Source organism: Sebastes umbrosus, chromosome 6 (genome assembly GCF_015220745.1).
Source record: "Sebastes umbrosus isolate fSebUmb1 chromosome 6, fSebUmb1.pri, whole genome shotgun sequence".
Lineage (NCBI taxonomy): Eukaryota > Metazoa > Chordata > Actinopteri > Perciformes > Sebastidae > Sebastes > Sebastes umbrosus.
The window spans coordinates 20027647-20047992 of record NC_051274.1 but is presented as its reverse complement, the minus strand read 5'-3'; the positions used below and the strand labels follow the sequence as shown (position 1 = coordinate 20047992).

Sequence of the window (20346 nt, the reverse complement as noted above, 5' to 3'; positions counted from 1 at the left end):
GGTCCAATGAGCAGCTTTCATAGGAATGAACGTGGCACCGCCTCCAATGCTGTATCCAGTTCTCTTAATACATCCATGTGTGGCAGCCCATTAAGCATCCAATGCTGGGAAGTGAGGGCAAGGCATGGCAGCTTTATTTGTATAAGACATTTCAGCAACAGGGCAATTCAAAATGCTTTACATAAACATTGAAGAACATTGCGACAAAGTGCAAAAGAACATTAAAACATAATTAAAACAGTTATAAAAACATAAAAACATTAAAGATTATTAAATAAAAACAAGATAAAAATAAAAGCTAGGATAGAAGCTAAAATAGAATATAATACACGAGTAAAAGCTCTAGTGCAGTATACAAGATCATTATCTGGTTTAATAAAAGGCAGCAGCAGCAAACAGGAATGTTTTAAGCTTTGTTTTAAAAGAACTCAGAGTTGGAGTTGGTCCTGTAAAGTTTCTGGGAGCTTGTTCCAAATATTCGGTGCGTAAAAACTGAACGCTGCTTCTTCTGCATGTTTAGTTCTGACTCTGGGGACACTAAGCAGACCTGATCCTGATGGCCTGAGAGGTCTGGATGGTTCATAACATAGCAGAAGATCAGAAATATCAGCAGCAGTATTTTGAAATCAATTCTCTGAGAGACAGGGAGCCAGTGTAGAGACCTCAGAACTGGACTGATATGATCCACTTTCTTGGTCTTAGTGAGGACTCTAGCAGCAGCAGGTTCTGAATCAGCTGCAGCTGTCTGATCGATTTTTTTTTAGGAAGACCAGTTAAGTAGTCAAGTCGGCTGAAGGTAAATGCATGGACTAGTTGAGGGGATCCATCGCAATAAAAAAAACACCCCCGGTGGACATGTACCATAAGGATGGAGCTGGCCCATACAAAGAGTAGCCTAGAGACTCCTGACCACCTTTAATCTGCCACATCATCTATAGGGCTCCCTGCAGCACCCCCAATCTGGCAACCCTCCACTTCTTCTTCATCTCTGTACCAAGCAGAGCAAAACGCCACCCCCGACAGCGCTCCTTCTTTTTTATTATGGCATTTATCTGCAGTTATATGTGTGTGATTTCAGGTCAAGGACGTATGCAGTATAATAAAGCCATCCTTGTGACTCTCCTCGTTTTTGACGGAGGAGCGTGGTGGTGCTGCTGCTGATGCTGTGCGCATCGCACTGTGCGCCCGGCTCCAGCCAATCACGTCCAAGACTTTTTCCCATAGACTTACATTGGGAAAGAGATGTCTGTAACACAGCGGATATTTTTTTTTTAGGTAAATCAACTTCCCAGTATGAACACTCGGATAGCCCTTATTTAAATCATTAGGTCCTAAAAGTTGTAAAATGCACTAATAGCAAGCCATGACGGCACTGTGACTGCTGAGACCCCTGTGACCGAGCGTACTCTACTGCGCTTGCTCCATGGGGCCCAATGGATGCGGAAAATCCGGATACTTTTCCAGTCGGAAGTCGAAACCATTTTGGCATCATGCGCCACTGAGCAGCTTTCATAGGAATGAACGTGGTGCCGTCTCCAACACTTTATCCAGTTCTCTTTATACATCCATGGTGGCAGCCCATCAAGCATCCAATGCAGGGAAGCGAGGGGATCCCTCGCAATAAACAAAAAAAAATGCCCCCTGTGGACATGTACCATAAAGCCGTGGACACTGCGTGGCGTGGCTGCTGCATAATACACGTGTCGGGCGTTCACACCGGCAACATTGCAGCTGCGTGTCTGCTGCGTTTCTGCTGCTGCGATCAGCCCTTTCTTTCTACATAGAGTTTGCCTTTTAATGGCCATTTCATTTCATTATAAATATCATTTCTATTTATTTTAGACAGAGAAAGGTTAAGAAACGTGTGGTAATTTGTAAATAATAGTAATAATCCACAATTAAAACTCCGTATTATATTCATTCATGGAGCTCTCCAAGTCACTGCAAGTTCCACAGCACTGACTGCTCATATTTCAGAATAAAAGCCTTGTGTTAGCAAACGCTTGAGGGCTTTTATTTTTTAAATGAAAGCAGGAAGTATTGATTTAAAAATAAGTCTTTACTTTTTTTCATCTCTGTAACATATTCTACAGATAGACCTCAAAACTGTAGTAAAGTCTTGCTGGTATGATGTCAATATACAGTCAATAGATCACCTTCACTGTCTATTGCTGCTGTGAGACGCGTGCGGCACGAGTCAAAAATAGGCGAGACCTCCTGACATTCCATGTGTGTCCACGGCTTAAGGGTGGGGGGGCCCATACAAAGAGTAGCCTAGAGACCCCTGACCACCTTTAATCCGCCACTGCACCTACAGAGCTCCCTGCAGAACCCCAATCTGGCAACCCTCCACTTCTTCTTCATCTCTGTACCAAGCAGAGCATGAATCACCACCCCTGACAGCGCTTCTGCTTCTTTTTTTATTATGGCATTTATCTGCAGTTATATGTGTGTGATTTCAGGTCAAGGACGTATGCAGTGTAATAAAGCCATCCTTGTGACTCTCCTCGTTTTTTTTGACGGAGTGCTGCTGATGCTGTGCGCACCGCACTGTGCGCCTGACTCCAGCCAATCACAGCCGAGGAGGAGGAGGAGGGATGAGGAGGAGGAGGCTGAGGAGGAGGAGGCTGAGGAGGAGCGGGTCCGTCACAGCTAGACTGACCGTGCAGCGGATCACTTCATTTCTTCATCGTCCGTCGAAACGCCGCATCATGTACAGGTTCTTGGACTTCTGATTGGACCTGCTTTTTTAGACCAGAACATCTCTCCACACACCGAGGCGCAGCATCATTTTCATCTAACCGTTCTCCATGAGATTCTTCAGGCTTACCTTCAAGTGCTTCGTCGACTGCTTTTGAATCCTCCTTTGTCACGGCTCAACTGACCGCGGTGCGCTTTTTGTGACACATTTTCTCTCCATCTCTTGGCTGAGCTGAGGGGGTTTCCAATAATAGTGATAATCTCAAAAAAAACTTGCGATATTATTAATATCAAGAAGGTCGAAATAACAAACTCAGAAAATCCCTCCCCCCAAAAAAAAGAGACAACTGGAGGGAGCACTGCAAGGCTGCCTTCATCTCTGTGAGCCTCTGTGAGCCTTCTTGTCAGCCAGGCACATTAAGCAAAACTTCAGGCTTAAAACCATCAAAAAATCTGATTTATTGGTGTGCTGCCACTCAACAACATGTCACCAGAGTTGGAGGAGAACAGCCAAGGTGAGTATATGATGTGTGACCTCTCGGTATTTACCATATGACTCATAACCACTTGCTTGTTAGAAAAAAAAAACCACATGCTGATGAATTGGAGCCGACCCACACACTTAACTGCTTGCCTCAAGTCTGTATTTCTCACCACTGTACACACACTCAAGGATATCTTAATAACACTTGTCACCATGAGCTGACTGCACAAAAAAGCTAATGAAATGGTGCAGAACAGGTGTCATCTTTAAGTTTTTGACATCATGAGAGCATCATCATCTTGTCAAATTGGGTGACTCATGCACACACATCAGTCCAAAAGCAGATGTGTAGGGTTATATGTTTGACCCCCAAGAACAATAGCTTCTTTTGTGTTAACCCAGGTTTGGAAATGAACTTTTTTGTCTACCTGCCACTCCAAAATCTAAAAGCCACTCAGTAGATTGTTTTTTTTTTTCGAATGATGCAAATCTAGCAGCCACTTGCATATTTTACCAGCATTTGGTAACCAACCCTGAAGTTAACCTAATGTTTAGATTAAATATTACTGTGAAGCTCTTGCTCACATATCCTCTTCTGAAGTTGCTCCGTAGATGCTGACATCCCTTTTTACCTTATCCCCACTCCTTTTCCCCTCCTCTGTTCACACACCCCCTCAAACTGCTCTGATCTGGATTCAGCTGCCTTGCTTTGCATCCAGCACAGAGCAGCGGCTGACGCTCATGATGTCGTATAATGGCACTAATGAAGCCACACGTTGCTTTTATTTTGTGTTCGCATGCATTGGTTCAGTGCCGGTGCATGTGTATGTGTGGAGGATAGAGAAAACGAAAGCCTTTGTAAGAGGAGGTGGAGATATATATATACCTTGTACCGGCTCTGTGCTGTGTTGTACCGCAGCACACTAATCACTCTGTCTGGGAGACATGAGCATAGGGGGGAGGGCTTTAGTGATGACGATACAACACCGATCGTAGCCCAAATACTAATTGTGTGAGGGCAGTTTACACATAAAAAGATGTATTTCAGATCTGCTGCTTTATTGCGATGAATGGAAAAATGTGCTGTCTCCCTCTTCCATTCAAGTCAGACCGAAGAGACTTTGGTTCATTTGTCTCCGGTGCTGACGCGTGCTGTCTGCAGCCCTGTGTGATAAGGATATTTATTAGAGTTGCTCAGACAAACTGCTCTGTTTCTATTCCTCCTCCTACACCTTCATTCTTCTATCTATTCTTCTTTGTCATCTGACACCCTTTGTGCATCTTTTTTTCCAGGTGAAATCAGCCTCCCCCAGTTGGAGGCAGGGACCCTGTCCGAGGAGGAGGGTGGGGGGTCAGCTCGCCCACTGGTGCCCGTCCCTGGAGCGGGCCCGGGGTGCGGTGAGGGCGGAGGGATTGGCCCACTGCAGACCCAGGACGGGGCTGCAGCCGGGACTGGAAATGGGGCTGTGGCGGTGCCAGTGGTGGAGAGAGAAACTTGGACCAGACAGATGGACTTCATCATGTCCTGCGTGGGTTTTGCCGTCGGCTTGGGCAACGTGTGGCGGTTCCCTTACCTCTGCTACAAGAACGGAGGAGGTGAGCTTCAAGAGCACTGTTAATGTAGGTCTCTGTTAGGGCTGTCCCTCAATACCATTTTTTGGGCTTCTGAGCTTCGGTGAGAAATATTCAAAGGTATGCAAAGCTTCACGTTTCAGCGCCCCGGGACACCGCTGCTGCCGCACTACTGCACACACACACATGCACCTCTACACACAACAAACAGTGATATCTGTCTGAGAATAACTAATAATAATTAATGTTGAATATAAATAATGAATAATGTTGTGAGATTATTCCTTATTTCATGGCCTATTTTGGGATTCATACATTATTATTTAAAAAAACAAACGAAGCATTGAAATACTGATTCTTAGGTCGATTACCATGGCAACGTTCGAAGCTTCGAAGCATTAGCACTAGTCTCTGTGTTGTGCACACACACAAATGAACACAGTTGCAAAGAAGATATGAGGAGTATCTCTTTAAAATCTCTTTGGCCCATTGATATACTACTACATATGACTATAACAGGCTAATGTACAAGCAAAGGTCATGGAGTTTATCTTTTATTACAGTTCTTTTGTGCATGGACTCAGTATTCAAACTATTCATATAATCTACCGCTTCTTCCCAGTATGATCCATCATCATTGCTTGCAATCATGCCAATGATGGTGGATGTTATCTGCAAACTTAATAGTTCACTATCTTACATGTCGGGAGATGCAATCATGGCTTTGCAGGGTGAACAAAAGGGGGCCGAGCAAACAGCCCTGAGGGTCACCTCAGGAGGTGGGTCACTTTGGAAGCTTGACAACCTATTCCTGTGGTATCTGCAGTGAAGTCTTAGAAGTGAAGCCAATGCTGAAGTGCCTTAAACTTGCATTCTTTCTAATAGCCAGCAGGGGGCGACTCCTCTGGTTGCAAAAAGAAGTCTGATTGTATAGAAGTCTATGAGAAAAATGAGCCTACTTCTCACTTGATTTATTACCTAAGTAATCATTGTAAACATGAGTTTATGGTCTCAATCGCTAGTTTTAAGTCTTTTTCAATACAGCATGATGTTCATTTAGTAAATTATGGTCCCATTTAGAGTCAAATAGACCATAAAGCAGGGTATTCTTTAAGTTGTGGCTACCTTGTGATTGACAGGTCGCAACCACGGCGTTGTCCGGTCTGCGAGTTGTCCGTGTTTTCGTCTTACAACTTCACAGTGTGTTTTCAGTTCAGGAAAGTTAACTATAACCTTTTTGTTCGCCTAAAAATGTCTTAGGCCCCGATCAGACAGAGACACATTGCTACCAAAAACGCCGCTAGGCAAAAGGCGTCGGGCAAATCATCTTATGCGGCTGTGGAGCGGGGCTGCATGCTTAACCGGGCGATGATGTGATTAATCTCTCTCTCTCTCTCAGACAGTAGTGAAACCATCACATGAGATAAGAATTCCCCCTTCACTCTCACATACTATGAAGATTTCTCACAGTCTAACAGCTAACTAGCATCAAAACCACAGGAAGGAAGTGGTAAAGTTGTAAAGCCCGCCCTTTGCTTGATTTTATAGGCTGGAGGTGAAAAGTTGAGAATATTTTAACTATTATGCGCGTCTAAAATACGCTAGAAAAATGCGGTGCGAGAAAAGAGCACAGGACAGCGTGTTGTACCAGAGGAAAACAATGGTTTCTAGTCTACACATCTCAGTGTGATCGGGGCCTTATTCAGCATACGGGTGTACTTAGCTTCACCCTCTCGTGTCTCTTCTGGTTCCAAAAAAAAAAGACGTCGATGGCCAAAAAGTCCGAACTCGAGGCTTCAAAAGGGCAGTCCTCAAACCAATGGGTGACGTTGCGGTGACTACGTCCACTTCTTATATACAGTCTATGGTCAACTGCCACTACCAACATTGGGGTCTGTTGGTGAGAGATAGGTCGGGACTCAGACAAGTGCTGAACTTGTCTACTAGTTTCATAGCAGCAATTGTGTTGAATGCTGAGCTGAATTCAACAAAATCCTCCTGACTGCTTCAGCACAATTTCTCATTTATAGGTAAAGAAATTTAAAGATTTAGAGATATAGTTATCTAGCTATTAAAATACAATTTAAAGCATTTTCAAAAAACAAAATCTAGATATAGAAAAGTTTCCCTCTTTACTCAAGTCAGTTTGTAACAGTTTCGATAAACTCATGACCGTTGGTGGACAGTGAAAGTGAAATAGACACAATAAGCAGTTAAAACCAGGCCTACGTGGCTGTGAGCACGTAGCTGAAAAGCCATGCACACCCACGTGGTTTCACTTCATGCATTACAGCCGCCAGTTGCTTAACAGGCGGACTAATAGTACAAGTTACTCTACACAGCGTGTCCGCTTCTGCTCTCTCACTGGCATATGAGGTGATTTATGCTGTTGTATGCTTTGTCCCCACATCCTCTCATCTATGCCAACTTGTCCAAAAGTAACTCGCAGCTTTTGGCCTTGACTTCTCTTATCTCTGCCCTGCCCACTTTTTCTATTTTTTTTACGAGGTGATATGTTAAAATGAAGCTCAATGTGCAGCTGTGTGTGTACGTGTATTAGTCCAGCCCTCCCTCTCATGTGTGTGTGTGTCTTGTGACCCGACGCTCTGATACCCACCTTCTGGTATCGTATAACAATGGCCTGCCTCACACAGTCTACCCCCTGTGCTCCTGCCCAGCACTCATGCCGCATACAAAGGTGCTCTCTCTCTCTCCCCCGCTCTCCTTTCTGATAAGGAGCCACATGGATTTGTCACACAATAACCGTCCTGTGACCGTGTGCCCGTCCTCTCCTCCCCTTTCGCGTCAGGACGGCCACAGTACCGACCCATGGTACATCTGGCAACACAACAACGCTATCAGATAAGGCTCTTAGTCAGACCTGTTTGTTATGGACACAAGGACACACTCAGTTGGAGACCGTAATAGATGAATGTACTGTAAATGCATGGAATTAATCACATTAATTTATTTATTTCTAACTCGGCGGTGAGGCCTGATGTGTCTGGTCCAGTTATGATTAGAGAGGATTTACTTAAGCCTATTAAGGATGCGGTTCCTCGATGATTCGGCCAATATGTCGGGGTATGTCAGCGCAAGCATTTCCTCCAGTCATTCCATTCACGCCTCCTATTAGATATCTCCCTCTCTCTCTCTCTCTCTCTCTCTCTCTCTGTCTCTGTGTCTCTCTTGCTCTCCCACCCCTTTCTCTCTTAGACTCGCACTCATGAATGTTTCCTTATAAGGCTGCAGCCCTCTGCTCTCAGAGAGTGACATAAAGAATGATGGACTGAATGAGGCACACATTGTCAATCAATAGCGCCGTGGCGGAGCCAGCCAGGTCGTAGCTTCACTGTGTGTCATTTTTTTGTATTTGTTGAACCTCCTCTACCACTGCGCTGTCGTCCCAGTTTTTCCCTGCCTCCCTTGTCCTATGATGTATCCATCTTTCCCTCCTTTCTTCTCAGCCTCTCTCTCTGCTCTGCGTCATAGCTGGTCATGTGACTCCCTCCCATCTGCGCACTGTGGTGGTGGCATCACCCAGTTGTATTATTATTCAAATGAAATTGTTGCAATTGGTTTTTAATTTGTTAAATGTCTTATGCCGCCTTTTTTTATATCTCTTTCTATCGCGATCACAGCGAGATTCTCCTGCATCACGAGAATCCAAAAGGAGATTATTTATAGAAAGCACTGAGCACGGACCAATTGCCCTGAGCCAGCTACTACTAATCAAAATGAAACTAGATGTCTCTATCAGGACTAATAACTCCCGCTGGAGTCTGTTGTCTTTTTCTCCGTCTCCTCCTTCGTCTGGCATGCAGCTATCGAGTTCAAGGACAGTACTTACCAGGACTGTCCAAACACTCCTGTGGAATAGGAGTCGATGCTACATTTATCTCCCATATACACTTCCAATGCGACTCTTATCTGTGGCCTTGTCTTTCCTCCTCCCCGGCTTTCGTTCTTTTGCCCTTTATTGCTTCCTCCTCCTCTCAACGGTTCCTTGTTGTGTCGAGTGCTCGATTAGTAAGAGCAGTTTGTGCCCTTAAAAACTTTAAACATGACTTTTACCTCTGATTTTTTTGCTGTTAAAGCGTTGTTGGTACAAGTTGTCTTCCACGAGCGGGACATACTTAATAAGCCTGGTTCTGATAATCAGTCTTGAAGGTGTTGATGGTTGATGATTATTACTGTGATCATTGTGATAATTATATTTACAAACCTCTTTCACCTGCTGTCTCTTAAAATATGTTAATATCAGCATTAAATATAAAATCGGAACGGTGAGATCCAACATACCATGATCAATCACAAAAAAACACATACTTGTACAGCAATGAAGTTTCAGAACATCCAAACTAACATTAACCTGCAAACCTTTCTGTAACATGTAATTTGTTTGCTGTCCATGTCATCCGGTTTGAAGTGTAAATCATGCCAAATATGTGATGTGGTTACGGAATCTATTGATTTGATACCATTATTATCATTATTATGTTATTAATTGGGCAAGAAACCGCTCAAATACTGTAGTAATATTCCCTGTTAGATATCCAAACCTTGCCGATGCTTTACTTTGTAACAGAGGTAATTGAGTTATAATGAATGACAGCCAAAAGTATTTCCCAGTATGAGATATTGGGTCTCAGGCAGCTACATTCTCTTAAATTTCTCTCATATTTTCTCTTAATTTTCTGTTAAGAGACAAAATAAGAGAAGTCAACTCCAGATGCAGCAAAACGTGCAATCCGCTTTTACCCAGGTGAGCTGAATGATTAATCCCACTTGATCATAAACTGGAGGCGTGTGGCCGGTTGTTTTGTATTAGCATAGGTAACGCCCCCTAAACACTATATAAGGGCAGGTGCTGTGCCGTGTGCAAATATTGGAGCGATGCCACCAAAAAAGGCTGTAAGAAAAGAAGAACTTCAGCAGTAGTGAAATTGAGCTACTGTTAAATGAACTTAAACAAAGTAAACGTGATTTTGCAAAGCGTCAGTACTGGCGCAATCAAAAAGCATCTAAAAGCAGAATGTAAACCATTCAGTAGCTGAACATGCAATGTTATCAGGGTTTTGTAGTCTTATGGGATCAATGAACCAATAGTATTTATTTTATCCCACACATTTACTAATCCAATCATTATAATTACTCTAAAACATACTATACAATAATCTAAATTAAATTATATGATATTCATGCGTTTTTTTTTATGTTCCTCAGATTTAAAACTAACATTTCCTTGCATTGGACAAACTATTTGTAAGCTTTGAAAACCAGATGATTTTTTCTTACCATGGTAAGACTGCTCTCGACCACTCGGAAAAAAAAAAATCAATGCGTACTAACAAAATAAGAACAAATTGTGGATATGAACAAATAAGAGACATTTTGCTCTTATATTGTTTCCTGCATGAAGCCCAGTGTTTCTCCCTGCCTGTTACTTCAGATACCATGTGATGAATGTCACCATGTGATGATGAAGGTGTGTGTTGCTTGTTGCAGGGGTTTTCCTGATCCCCTACTTGCTGATTGTCTTCATCGGAGGCATCCCGGTCTTCTTCCTGGAGATTGCACTGGGACAGTTTATGAAGCAAGGAGGGGTCTCTGCCTGGAACATCGCACCCCTCTTCAAAGGTGTGTATTTATATTTCTCTGAAGAAGGTATTTTAATGCGTCTGATTTGTACATTACTCCCTAACCTCTCTCCCTCTCCGTCAGGTCTTGGCTTGGCCTCAATGGTGATAGTGTTCTTCTGTAACACCTACTACATTATGATCCTTGTGTGGGGCCTCTACTTCCTCTTCCACTCCTTCACCAACCAGCTGCCCTGGGCCACCTGTGGACACCCCTGGAACACCCCAAACTGTACACAGGACTTCCGCCGCGCCTGTTACAACCGCAGCGCATCCCAATCGGCTCCATCCCAACTCTCCGCCAACCTCCTCTCCTCCACGTCCCCGTTGAACCTGTCTTCAGCCCAGCTCTTCTTCAACGGGAGCTGCCCGGAGGCTGAGGGCATGCGCTCCCCAGTCATCGAGTTCTGGGAGTATGTTATAGCTTATTTGGGAATTGTCATGGAGGAGTTGAGCAGCGTGTCAGCAGCCTTTTAAAAAAATTGCATTTTATTATCTTAACTTCAAGCCATAAAGATTTGAATGCACGCTGCAGTATGACCACCAGTCACGCAGACATTCATTCTGATCATTCTGATGATGTTTTTTTGGTCTTATATTTAATTTTTCAGCATTCAATCTGGCAATTGAAACTTATAAAAGTCTAATTTGACAAAATGTAATTCAACTTGCAGTGACCTTTTGTCTTTGACTCCGCCTTATGTGTCTAATGTGCATCCTTCCTCCTAGACGAAAAGTGCTCCGTCTGTCTGGTGGGCTGCACGAGCCTGGCGACATCAGCTATGAGATGGTGCTGTGTCTCATAGTCACCTGGATCATTGTTTACTTCTGCATGTGGAAAGGAGTTAAATCTACTGGCAAGGTAAAGTGTTTTCTGGCTGTATAATGAATGTTACATGTCACTGTTTGGGTTTATGGAGTGCAGATTAATATTTATGACTTTGCTGTATGTAAAATGTTAATTTGCCATCGTCAGGGGTTATTGAAGGCAGACTGATGTATTTGCATGGCTTCATGCAAAGGTTTTAAATAAGTGCAGCATTTTGTCCTTTGACCCCAAATCAGCTTTGTTATAGTGAGAGGATCAGTGTCTAGACTGAAACACATATCAGCACAAATATAAGCACACGTGTGTATTTTGAATGTCTGCTAATGCTAGTGTATTTAGGTATATGTGCGGCGTAATGTTTCAGTCAGGCTATAATCTTATTATCTTATATTAATGATGTTATACTCTAAATTGTTGAGAATGACTTTCATTTAATGATATAAAAAAAAGATAATCACTCCTCATTCTTTTAAATGTGTGTGCTCTGATACATTGGGATAATGAAAGCATCTTTATTTTGTAGCATATGGAGATGTCTGTGTTTGCATACTTGTGTCTCCAGAGTAGCCAAAGCTCATAGAGCGAGGGGGAAAAAAAATAATGACGGAGACTGAGCCAGCCAGCCAGCTGTAAGCCGATTAGTAACTTTCCACCATGTAGATGTTTGAGAGCTGGAAAGGGGCTTTTCTGCCCGTGTTCGCCCTAGATCAAGGCAAATATGTGCTTTCTCACTACTTTGCTCCTTAGCTGGGATTTGATGCTTCTACTAGGTAGCAGGGGGCGGCTTTCTCAGCATATCTTGACAAAGACTACCTTCTGGAAAGGTCTGCCAAAAACCCCTGCTATTGCAGGAGGTTTACAAATTGTCTGGCTTTCCATTTACAGGCTACCTTTTCTTCAAAGTAACATGACAGGGCCCATTACACATCTACTACAGGAAGGACCTAATGGGCTTCTACTTAAGACTTGAGTATTTGCAAAGCAGGTAATTGCTTAATCAAAGTGATAAAACATACTTAGGTGCAGTTACATTGAAACATTTGACCATAGCAGATGAACCATGTTGATATAAGCACTAAAGTTTTCCAACTAGCCTGTTAAATTGATCATATAACTGCATCTTTTTATGTCATGTAATGTGAGGAGTTTAAATGTGTTAAGGGTTTAATGTGGAGTTTTCTAATTTCACTTAATTCAAGTTTTAATGCATAGCACTCAAACTTCACCTCCCTACCCCCTAGTATACTAATAATTGGTCCTACAGTATCTAGAAATGTACTTCACAACTCTCTTTTTCCCATCTCTGTCTAGGTTGTTTACTTCACAGCTCTGTTCCCCTACCTGGTTCTGGTCGTTCTTTTGGCGCATGGAGTCACTCTACCTGGAGCTATAGATGGGATTGTTTACTACCTGAAACCAAACTGGTCCAAACTTGGAGAAGCGCAGGTACAACTTTTGCATAAGTTTGCATTTGGTAAGCTGCACATTTATTTTCTTGTTTGAGACGAGAAAATGTTCTATAACAACATCTTAGAAAATTGTGAAACAGGCTCTACCATTTGTGATAGGTGTGGATTGATGCAGGCACTCAGATTTTCTTCTCCTATGCCATCGGACTGGGCGCTCTGACTGCGCTGGGCAGCTACAACCGCTTCCATAACAACTGTTACCAGTGAGTTTATACACAACATAAAATCAGACACCACTGTCACTGGAAGGAGGCCAACATCAACATCTACACCATCAGCCAGACTCATGTGACTGTAAACTTGAGTTTTAGTGTCAAACAAAACAGAAAAAGACAGTATTTCCACTCACATGAAGTACAAAAAGATCCTTTCTCCTAAAAAAAAAAAAGAAACGCTCTCTTAATTGCCACCGGAACAACCATTAGACTTGAATACACTGTATGAGTGTGCCAGGAATTATGATAAAAGGCCTAAAGACTTCCTAGCACACCGCTCACATTTCAGATGTAAAGTAGTCTCCCTCCCAGATCAAAATAGAAGTGAATAGGTTGCCAAGAAGAATCATAGCGGTGTCGTTAGGAACGGAATATGGAACAAGCTCTGTTTTATTTTAATGCTGTCATTCCATCATGCTTTCTTGAAAGGATATAGAAATGAACTGGTGCAATAGAGGGTCAGTTAAGGCCCTTAAAGAGTGTTTCTAGGAAACATCTGGCCTCACTATTGCTGGCTGATGAGCTTGCATGTGTTTACCCTACACAGTCAGACATCTAAACATATTCCATAGCAGCAATAGGGATATTTGTTTTTCGTAAAATCAGCACTTGCTTTCGTATTTGTAAAGCCCATAAATAGGAGGAACCTTGTGGATACGCTGCCATGTGACATTTCCTCAGCCTTGACCTTAATTGGAAGTTGAAAGATGAGTTCAGATTGTGAGGTATGTCAGCGCAGCTCTGTTTCTCACACACACTTGGAGTAGACCAGGAATAGCTGAGGAGATGTGTAAATAAACTGCCCCGCGCATAGTATAGTATAGTTGAGGGGGTCAGGACTACATTTTTGGGTCTTGTTCACTTGCTTTCAAACCACATAGCTTGACTTCATATTTCTTTTTTTAGCCGTGCTAGCAGTGTAGCTGTCTGGATCACAATGTCAGTGTGTCCACCTGTGAAATATCTTGAACCACTGGATAGATTGCCACATGACTAATGGATTGTACATGTCCACAGCCTCCGTCCTTTACACGCTTCCCCTTATGTAAGCAGCCGTGCAATGCATTCTGGTAGCGCGGCGTCGCGATTCAAGAGATGGGGCGTCACGTTGGCCGCTCCTCATTTGCATAAAGTTGAGGCCTAGGCCTCTTTATGCAAATCACGAGCGTCCGGCGTGACTCGCCGCTTCTGGAAATTCCCTAGAAACTTTTAAACTAACTCATGTCGATCCAAAATAAAGACAGATCCAGCAACTGAATGGCTTATTTCTCACATGAAATGTTTTCAGAAACACATTTCGGCGAACTGTTTTCGTGATATAAGAGAAGAAAGTTTCCAAATGAGCCGCCATGCTGGTTCCGGTTTGAGCTCTGCGAGCAGCAGCCCGTGCAGGAAAGTGTTCGTCCAATCAGGAGCCTAGTGTTGAGTGGCAATCCATCAAGCGTCTAATGCATATGCCATAATGCTAATGTGCTAACATAAGCCAATGCTTAGCTAGGCATTACATGCTAAACTTTACAATGTTAATGTTGCATCATGCCGTAATGTTACATGTTACATGCTAAACATCAGAACAATAACATCCAATAGTTGTTGACACATTAATGTGAACATTCAGCTCAAAGCAGAGGTCAGCCAAAGTAACCTGAGGCTGAAGTACACATCAAGGCAGTGATTCTCAAAGTAGGGTCTGTGGCACTCTGTCAGGGGTCCGCAAAATCATTTTCTATAAATTGTAAAATTGTTCTGTTTCATTAAAAATTGCGTATCTACAGATGGGGAACATTTACACTAAAAAAAACAAGCATACAATGTCCATTACTCCCACTCATGTTAGCTTCGGGTCAATAGAAGCTCTGATAGGATTGTGACACAGTATTTTTAAGCACTTACTGAAAGTCAGCTTCAGACTGGTTTATTTAAACGTGTAGATTTATTAAGACTATGCCAGTCTTGCTATACTGATCATTTTCTGAAAGCTTTTAAGATGCTTGAAAAGTATAAATGCTGTCAAGTTGAGTCCACATGTAATTTGAATGAAATGACCCTGTGTTTAACAGTATATAAGTGATATTAACATCAAATTGAAATGTGTTTCTGTTTATCAATATGAAACAGGTCTGAAGTATTTAAGTTGAAAAGTTTTAGAGTACAAATAGTTATAATGGCATCTAAGAGTACAAAGCATTTTGCTTAATCAGTGTTATGAATATGAGGGGGTCCTTTGAAAATTTTTCTTCCCTGAAAAGAGTCACTGGCTCCAAAAGGTTTGAGAACCCCTGCATTATAGGGCCAGTACACTCCGTCAGAAGTGCTTGTCAGACGTTAAATAGCTTCGGAAACCCATCTCCCCACACACCTTTCCGATGTCGGACTGGGGCGGTCTGTGTCCGACCATTTCTGTAATTTTCCAAAACTCATGATCCGACATTCACAGCTGTGCAGAGGAGTTGACCTTCTCTCTCTAGTTCCCTTTTTTTCATTCCTGGCACAACTGTTTCAGTCACTTTTCATGTGAACAACCAAGTGCAATGCTATGAATGCCCTGCAGGGTAGACTGTCTGAAATAGTGTGCCATTATCTCCATATTTAAACAATATTGTCGGCCCGCTTTTCATTCTACCTTTGAGTGTGGCTGTTCAGATCAGGTATAAGCACTACAACACGTTGTACGAACTATTTATTTTCTATTATAACGCGGCCCTTAAACTGATGAAAGCTGAGCCAGGTCTGGCAGTGAAGAGCTGAGTCTGGAATGTCCTAACATTCCCGATAAACACTTGATTTATGTAAAATCCTCATTGCAAAATGTAATATGTTTGCAACACCACAAGTGTAAAGTTGTCTCTATCCAACAACTTTGTTTCCTGGTGTGTAATGAGACTTGACTTGTAGTCTTGTTTAATAATTGTGGCCTTATCATAGACTGCTTTCTTAACCCAAACACTGACTCTCACACACTTACTTCGTAAGCATTCTTCCGAGCACGGTTTCAGACTGATAGAGCGTATTGACGGTTGACTGAGTGGAGGTTGCTGCTCAACGCAGCTGCTACAGTGTCATAATAACCATCGTGGTGCAACTGTTGTTTATACATTCTTCATATCAGAGAGGATTCTTGGCCGCTGTTGCTAGCTAAACTTCACTTGTCAGGATAAACAGAAGGTCATTCCTCGCTATGTAGTCCGAATAACAGGGATGTTGTTGACTTCATAATTAAATGAGAACGAGATCTCCAACAAAATTTAATTATACACGCATACATACATTATTATAATGTTAGATATATTTATATGCCTTAGTCCATAAGGGTTTTCCTTGTACTCTCTGCCCCCTCTGACTCAGACAGACCCGTTGCTGTCTGCACTCTACCTGCCGTCTACAAAGACAACAGCAGCTTTCAGAGAAATTGCTATTGATCCCCGATTCACCATCCCAGCCCATCTCGTCTGTTGCCAATGTTTGTCCTGAGTATCTCACACGAGCCTCGTGTTACGGCATATTATAATGCATCTTTTTCTCACAGTGTCATTCTCTCTGTTATCTTTCTCTCCCTCTTCCTTCCTCTTTCTTTCTCTATGCAGGGATGCATTCTTGCTGGCCATCATTAACAGTGGAACCAGTTTCTTTGCAGGCTTCGTAGTGTTTTCTGTGCTGGGCTTCATGGCTGCAGAGCAAGGCGTGGACATCAGTAAGGTAGCAGAGAGTGGTAAGAGGAATATAGCTGTCCCCCGCCAATTGGCTGCCTAAAAACCCAGTGCAATGAGCTGAGTATTTACAGTAAGAGCTATATGGCCTTGATACTTTATGATTCTGACTCTGTCTCTTAATGTGCAGGTCCAGGCCTGGCCTTTATAGCATACCCCAAGGCTGTGACTCTGATGCCTCTGGCGCCGCTCTGGGCTGCACTTTTCTTCTTTATGTTGCTCATACTGGGCCTTGACAGCCAGGTAATACTGATTTCTGAAACATTTTGTTTGCTTATGTACCCGTTTAAAAGGATTGGAGAAGCATTTATCTTAGAGGAACTGTAAGGTGTCACTATGTTTTGCTTTCGTTTTGATACTGTAAAATCGATAGCTCATCTACATTTCTTTCGCTCTCACTTCCTCTCACACAAAACAGTCTCTCGACCCATCACGTCCAGTTTTAACGTTGCATTTCTTAGCAGCCTGTTTGTTGTGCGTCTGTTTGCGCCAGTGCCTACATCCATTGTTTTACAGCCCAGGGATTTGTCAATGAGCTTCTGTCTGATTCACACAGAGAGCGTCTGTCTCCTCTCCAATCCATTCATTTACTCTCGATTTCCATTCTCTCCATCATTTCTTCTCCATCCATCTCTCTCTTTTTCCTGCCACAGCCACATTAGCCGTGCATATGCGGATGTTTCGAGTAAATGAAAATAGCCGAACGGCTGTTATCCTCTCAACTCACTCTGGAGGTTGAAATATGTTTCTGCAAAGATGCCCGTAAACATTCTTGCATAGGGAGACGAGTGTCTCGGTCTGAGCTGACGTGCTCACCTGGATATTTCTGTGTATATTATGTATATTATATTAGTAAATAACAATGCTGATATCTGTGCACAACACTCACTTTTTCCCTCTCTCTGCCATCTCTGTGATCTCTTTTTTCAGTTTGTAGGGGTAGAGGGTTTGATAACGGGAATTATGGACATGCTACCGCCTAAATCTGCCCTGGGCTCCCTGCGGCGAGAGGTGGTGGCGGCCATCTGCTGCTTCATCTGCTTCCTGATCGACATGTCCATGGTCACTGAGGTACAGTGATACAGTATGAGTTTTAGACATCATTTAGTTTTATTCTTCAGTATAAAGCAGGATGCACAGTCATTTTGTACGATGCCATTCAGAAACTAGATGAAAGGTCAGAGTCTCTTACCTGAGCTTGAGATTATTTTGCTACTGTAGCAGAAGATTATTTTAAAGTTTTTTTAAAATACATGGCTTATTGTGTACCGAATGCTTAATCAGGCACAGGAACCGTTTCCGGGAATGAACTGGGATGAAAGCCTAAAGAGTGGAGACGAGGCTGGAAATAGGTCACACACATAAAGTATTAACAGGATGGTCTTGATGCAGACTCTCTCTCTCTGTGTTTCCGTCAGGGAGGGATGTATGTCTTCCAGCTGTTTGACTACTACTCTGCCAGTGGCATCACTCTGCTGTGGCAGGCATTCTGGGAGTGTGTGGTGATTGCATGGGTCTATGGTGAGACAATACCACACAATTACAAATACAAACAGCACAATTCCAAGCATTATCACAACATCCTTGTGTCATTTCTGTCCGTCAGGCGCAGACCGTTTCATGGATGACGTGGCTCGTATGATCGGCTATCAGCCCCTACCCTACATGAAGTGGTGCTGGTCCTACATCACGCCTTTTGTTTGTGTGGTAAGTGCTGCACTGTGTGTTTTTTCTATACGTCTTACCCATGGATGTATAAAGAGAACTGGATACAGCGTTGTAGGCGGGCTCCCGTTCATTCCTTTGAGAGTTGCTCAGTGGCGCATGAAGCCGAAATGGCTTGACTGCCGAGTGATAAAGTACCCGGATCATCCGGCGATCTTCCGCATCCATTGGGCCCATGGAGCAGGCGCAGTAGCGTTTTCCTTTAACTCCGCCTTCCAGCCCTCGCTCCAGCCTCGGTCTGGGTCTCATTCACATAAACGGAGGAAGGGAAATAACTCTGGATTTGGCTATAGGAGCACTTTACAACTTTTAGGACCTCATGATTTAAATAAGGGCTATTCAAGTGTGTTTGTAATGGGAAGTTGATTCACCTCAAAAAAACAATGATCCGCTGATTTACAGACATCTCTTTCTCAATGTAAGTCTATGGGAAAAAGTCTGTTGGGGCCCAAGGGCATCACATGATGGACACGGGAGTTGTAGTACCACCGTTTGGCCACTACGAACATTTGCATCAAAGCCCCACGCACTTCCTGGAGGCTTGGTTTTACCTGCCAGCTTGACCTACCGCTGACATTGTTTTGTGCTTATAGGCAGTGTTCCTGTTCCACGTGGTGAACTACAAGCCCCTGACCTACAACACAGTGTACACTTACCCCTTGTGGGGTGAATTGCTTGGCTGGGCATTGGCCCTGTCCTCCATGCTCTGCATCCCCATCACTGTTCTCTACAAACTACTCCGCTGCAAAGGATCTTTTCGGGAGGTCAGTATGTCCTGGGTGCATGGGCGCACACGTTCTGTTTCTGTTGTAATCGGCACAAATGTGTCTCCCTGGATACGTCCCCTCCCGCTCCTGTCCGTTATTTGCTTTGCTGATTTCGTCATTACTCATTAGAGACGGCTCATTAGAGACAGCTGAAGCATCTGTCCAATAAACAGCTCATCACCCTTGTCTATCTCCATGTAGCGATGGCAGCACCTAACCACCCCAGTGTGGGGCCGACATCACCTGGAGTACCTGGCCCCGGAGAGCGAGGCCAAACTGCTGCCCCCTGCAGGAACCAAGAGCACGCTTCACTTTGAAAGTGTCATCTGAGACCCGCAGAACACAGAGCCAAGGTCGCTCGCCCCTGACATCAGCACACACATACACAAACACACAAATTAAATGCACACTACACAAGCTTGGTAAAAAAAAGCAGATTGGTTACACACACAGCCCCGCAGTTTTAAGACAAATGGACCAAAGATTAGATGGAAGAAGAACTGAAAGACGCCCATACAGTCATCACACGCTGACAACACCCTCCGCTCTGCTTTCTGACTCTACCTCGCTGAATCTCCCCTCTCTCTTTCTGCTCCCCCCGCCTTTGTGCCGTCCCGTCCTGTCTCGTTCTGTGAGTGTGACGTGTCCAGTGTAGTTGCGATATCTTCCCCTTTCTGTGCCTGTCTGTCAGGCTTTCAGTAGCCTCATCCGTCCCGACATGTCATGCCGTGCTGAGTTAGCAGAAACTTAAAATTCTGATGAAACTTTCTAAATGAAAGACCTCATATCTGCTGCTGGATGTGTGTGTGTGTGTGTGTGTGTGTGTATGCGTGCGTGTGCGTGTGAATGCACTGTGTATGTGTTGGACCGTGACAGTGGTGTCTTCATTTATATGTGACATTGTCTTTAGCCATTGTTTTCCGCAATTAACTGTACAAAAACAACTTCCATTTGTAAAAAAAAAAAGAATTATAATAATCAAAAACAGACAAAGCATCATCACTTCCAGCTGTGTGTTATGAACTAACTTAAGTATCCAGTGTATTGTAGGGTCTGTAAATCAGTGTTAACAATATTTGGAGGGGATGATGATCAGTATTTCCACCTTAAGAGAAGGAGAGGGATTGAGTTGTGCAAAGAGCAGGAGACTGGGTTGTGGGGAGGGGAAAGAGACTTGATGCCATGTCAGGAAAGAAGCAATAAATGACCAGATAAAGATGGATGCGATGTGTTTTTATG

At 43.4% G+C, this 20346-nt stretch overlaps 1 protein-coding gene across 2 annotated transcripts; it reads left to right on the top strand.

The window, feature by feature from the left end:
• Positions 1–2624: 2624 nt before the first annotated feature.
• si:ch211-117c9.5 (sodium- and chloride-dependent creatine transporter 1) lies at positions 2625–20329 on the top strand. Of its 2 annotated transcripts, none has more exons than XM_037771690.1 (14): positions 2625–3215; positions 4478–4780; positions 10265–10396; positions 10481–10808; positions 11125–11257; positions 12536–12670; positions 12793–12896; positions 16493–16617; positions 16746–16858; positions 17546–17686; positions 18034–18136; positions 18222–18322; positions 18934–19104; positions 19309–20329. In XM_037771690.1, exons 1-14 carry the CDS (start codon positions 3185–3187, stop codon positions 19435–19437), a joined length of 2049 nt encoding a protein of 682 aa, XP_037627618.1. In that variant the 5' UTR covers positions 2625–3184; the 3' UTR covers positions 19438–20329. The 2 variants fall into 2 exon arrangements, with proteins under 2 accessions (XP_037627618.1, XP_037627620.1); XM_037771692.1 differs by lacking the exon at positions 2625–3215 and adding an exon at positions 9462–9521 and having other exon boundaries at positions 4643–4780.
• The last annotated feature ends 17 nt before the right edge of the window (positions 20330–20346 follow it).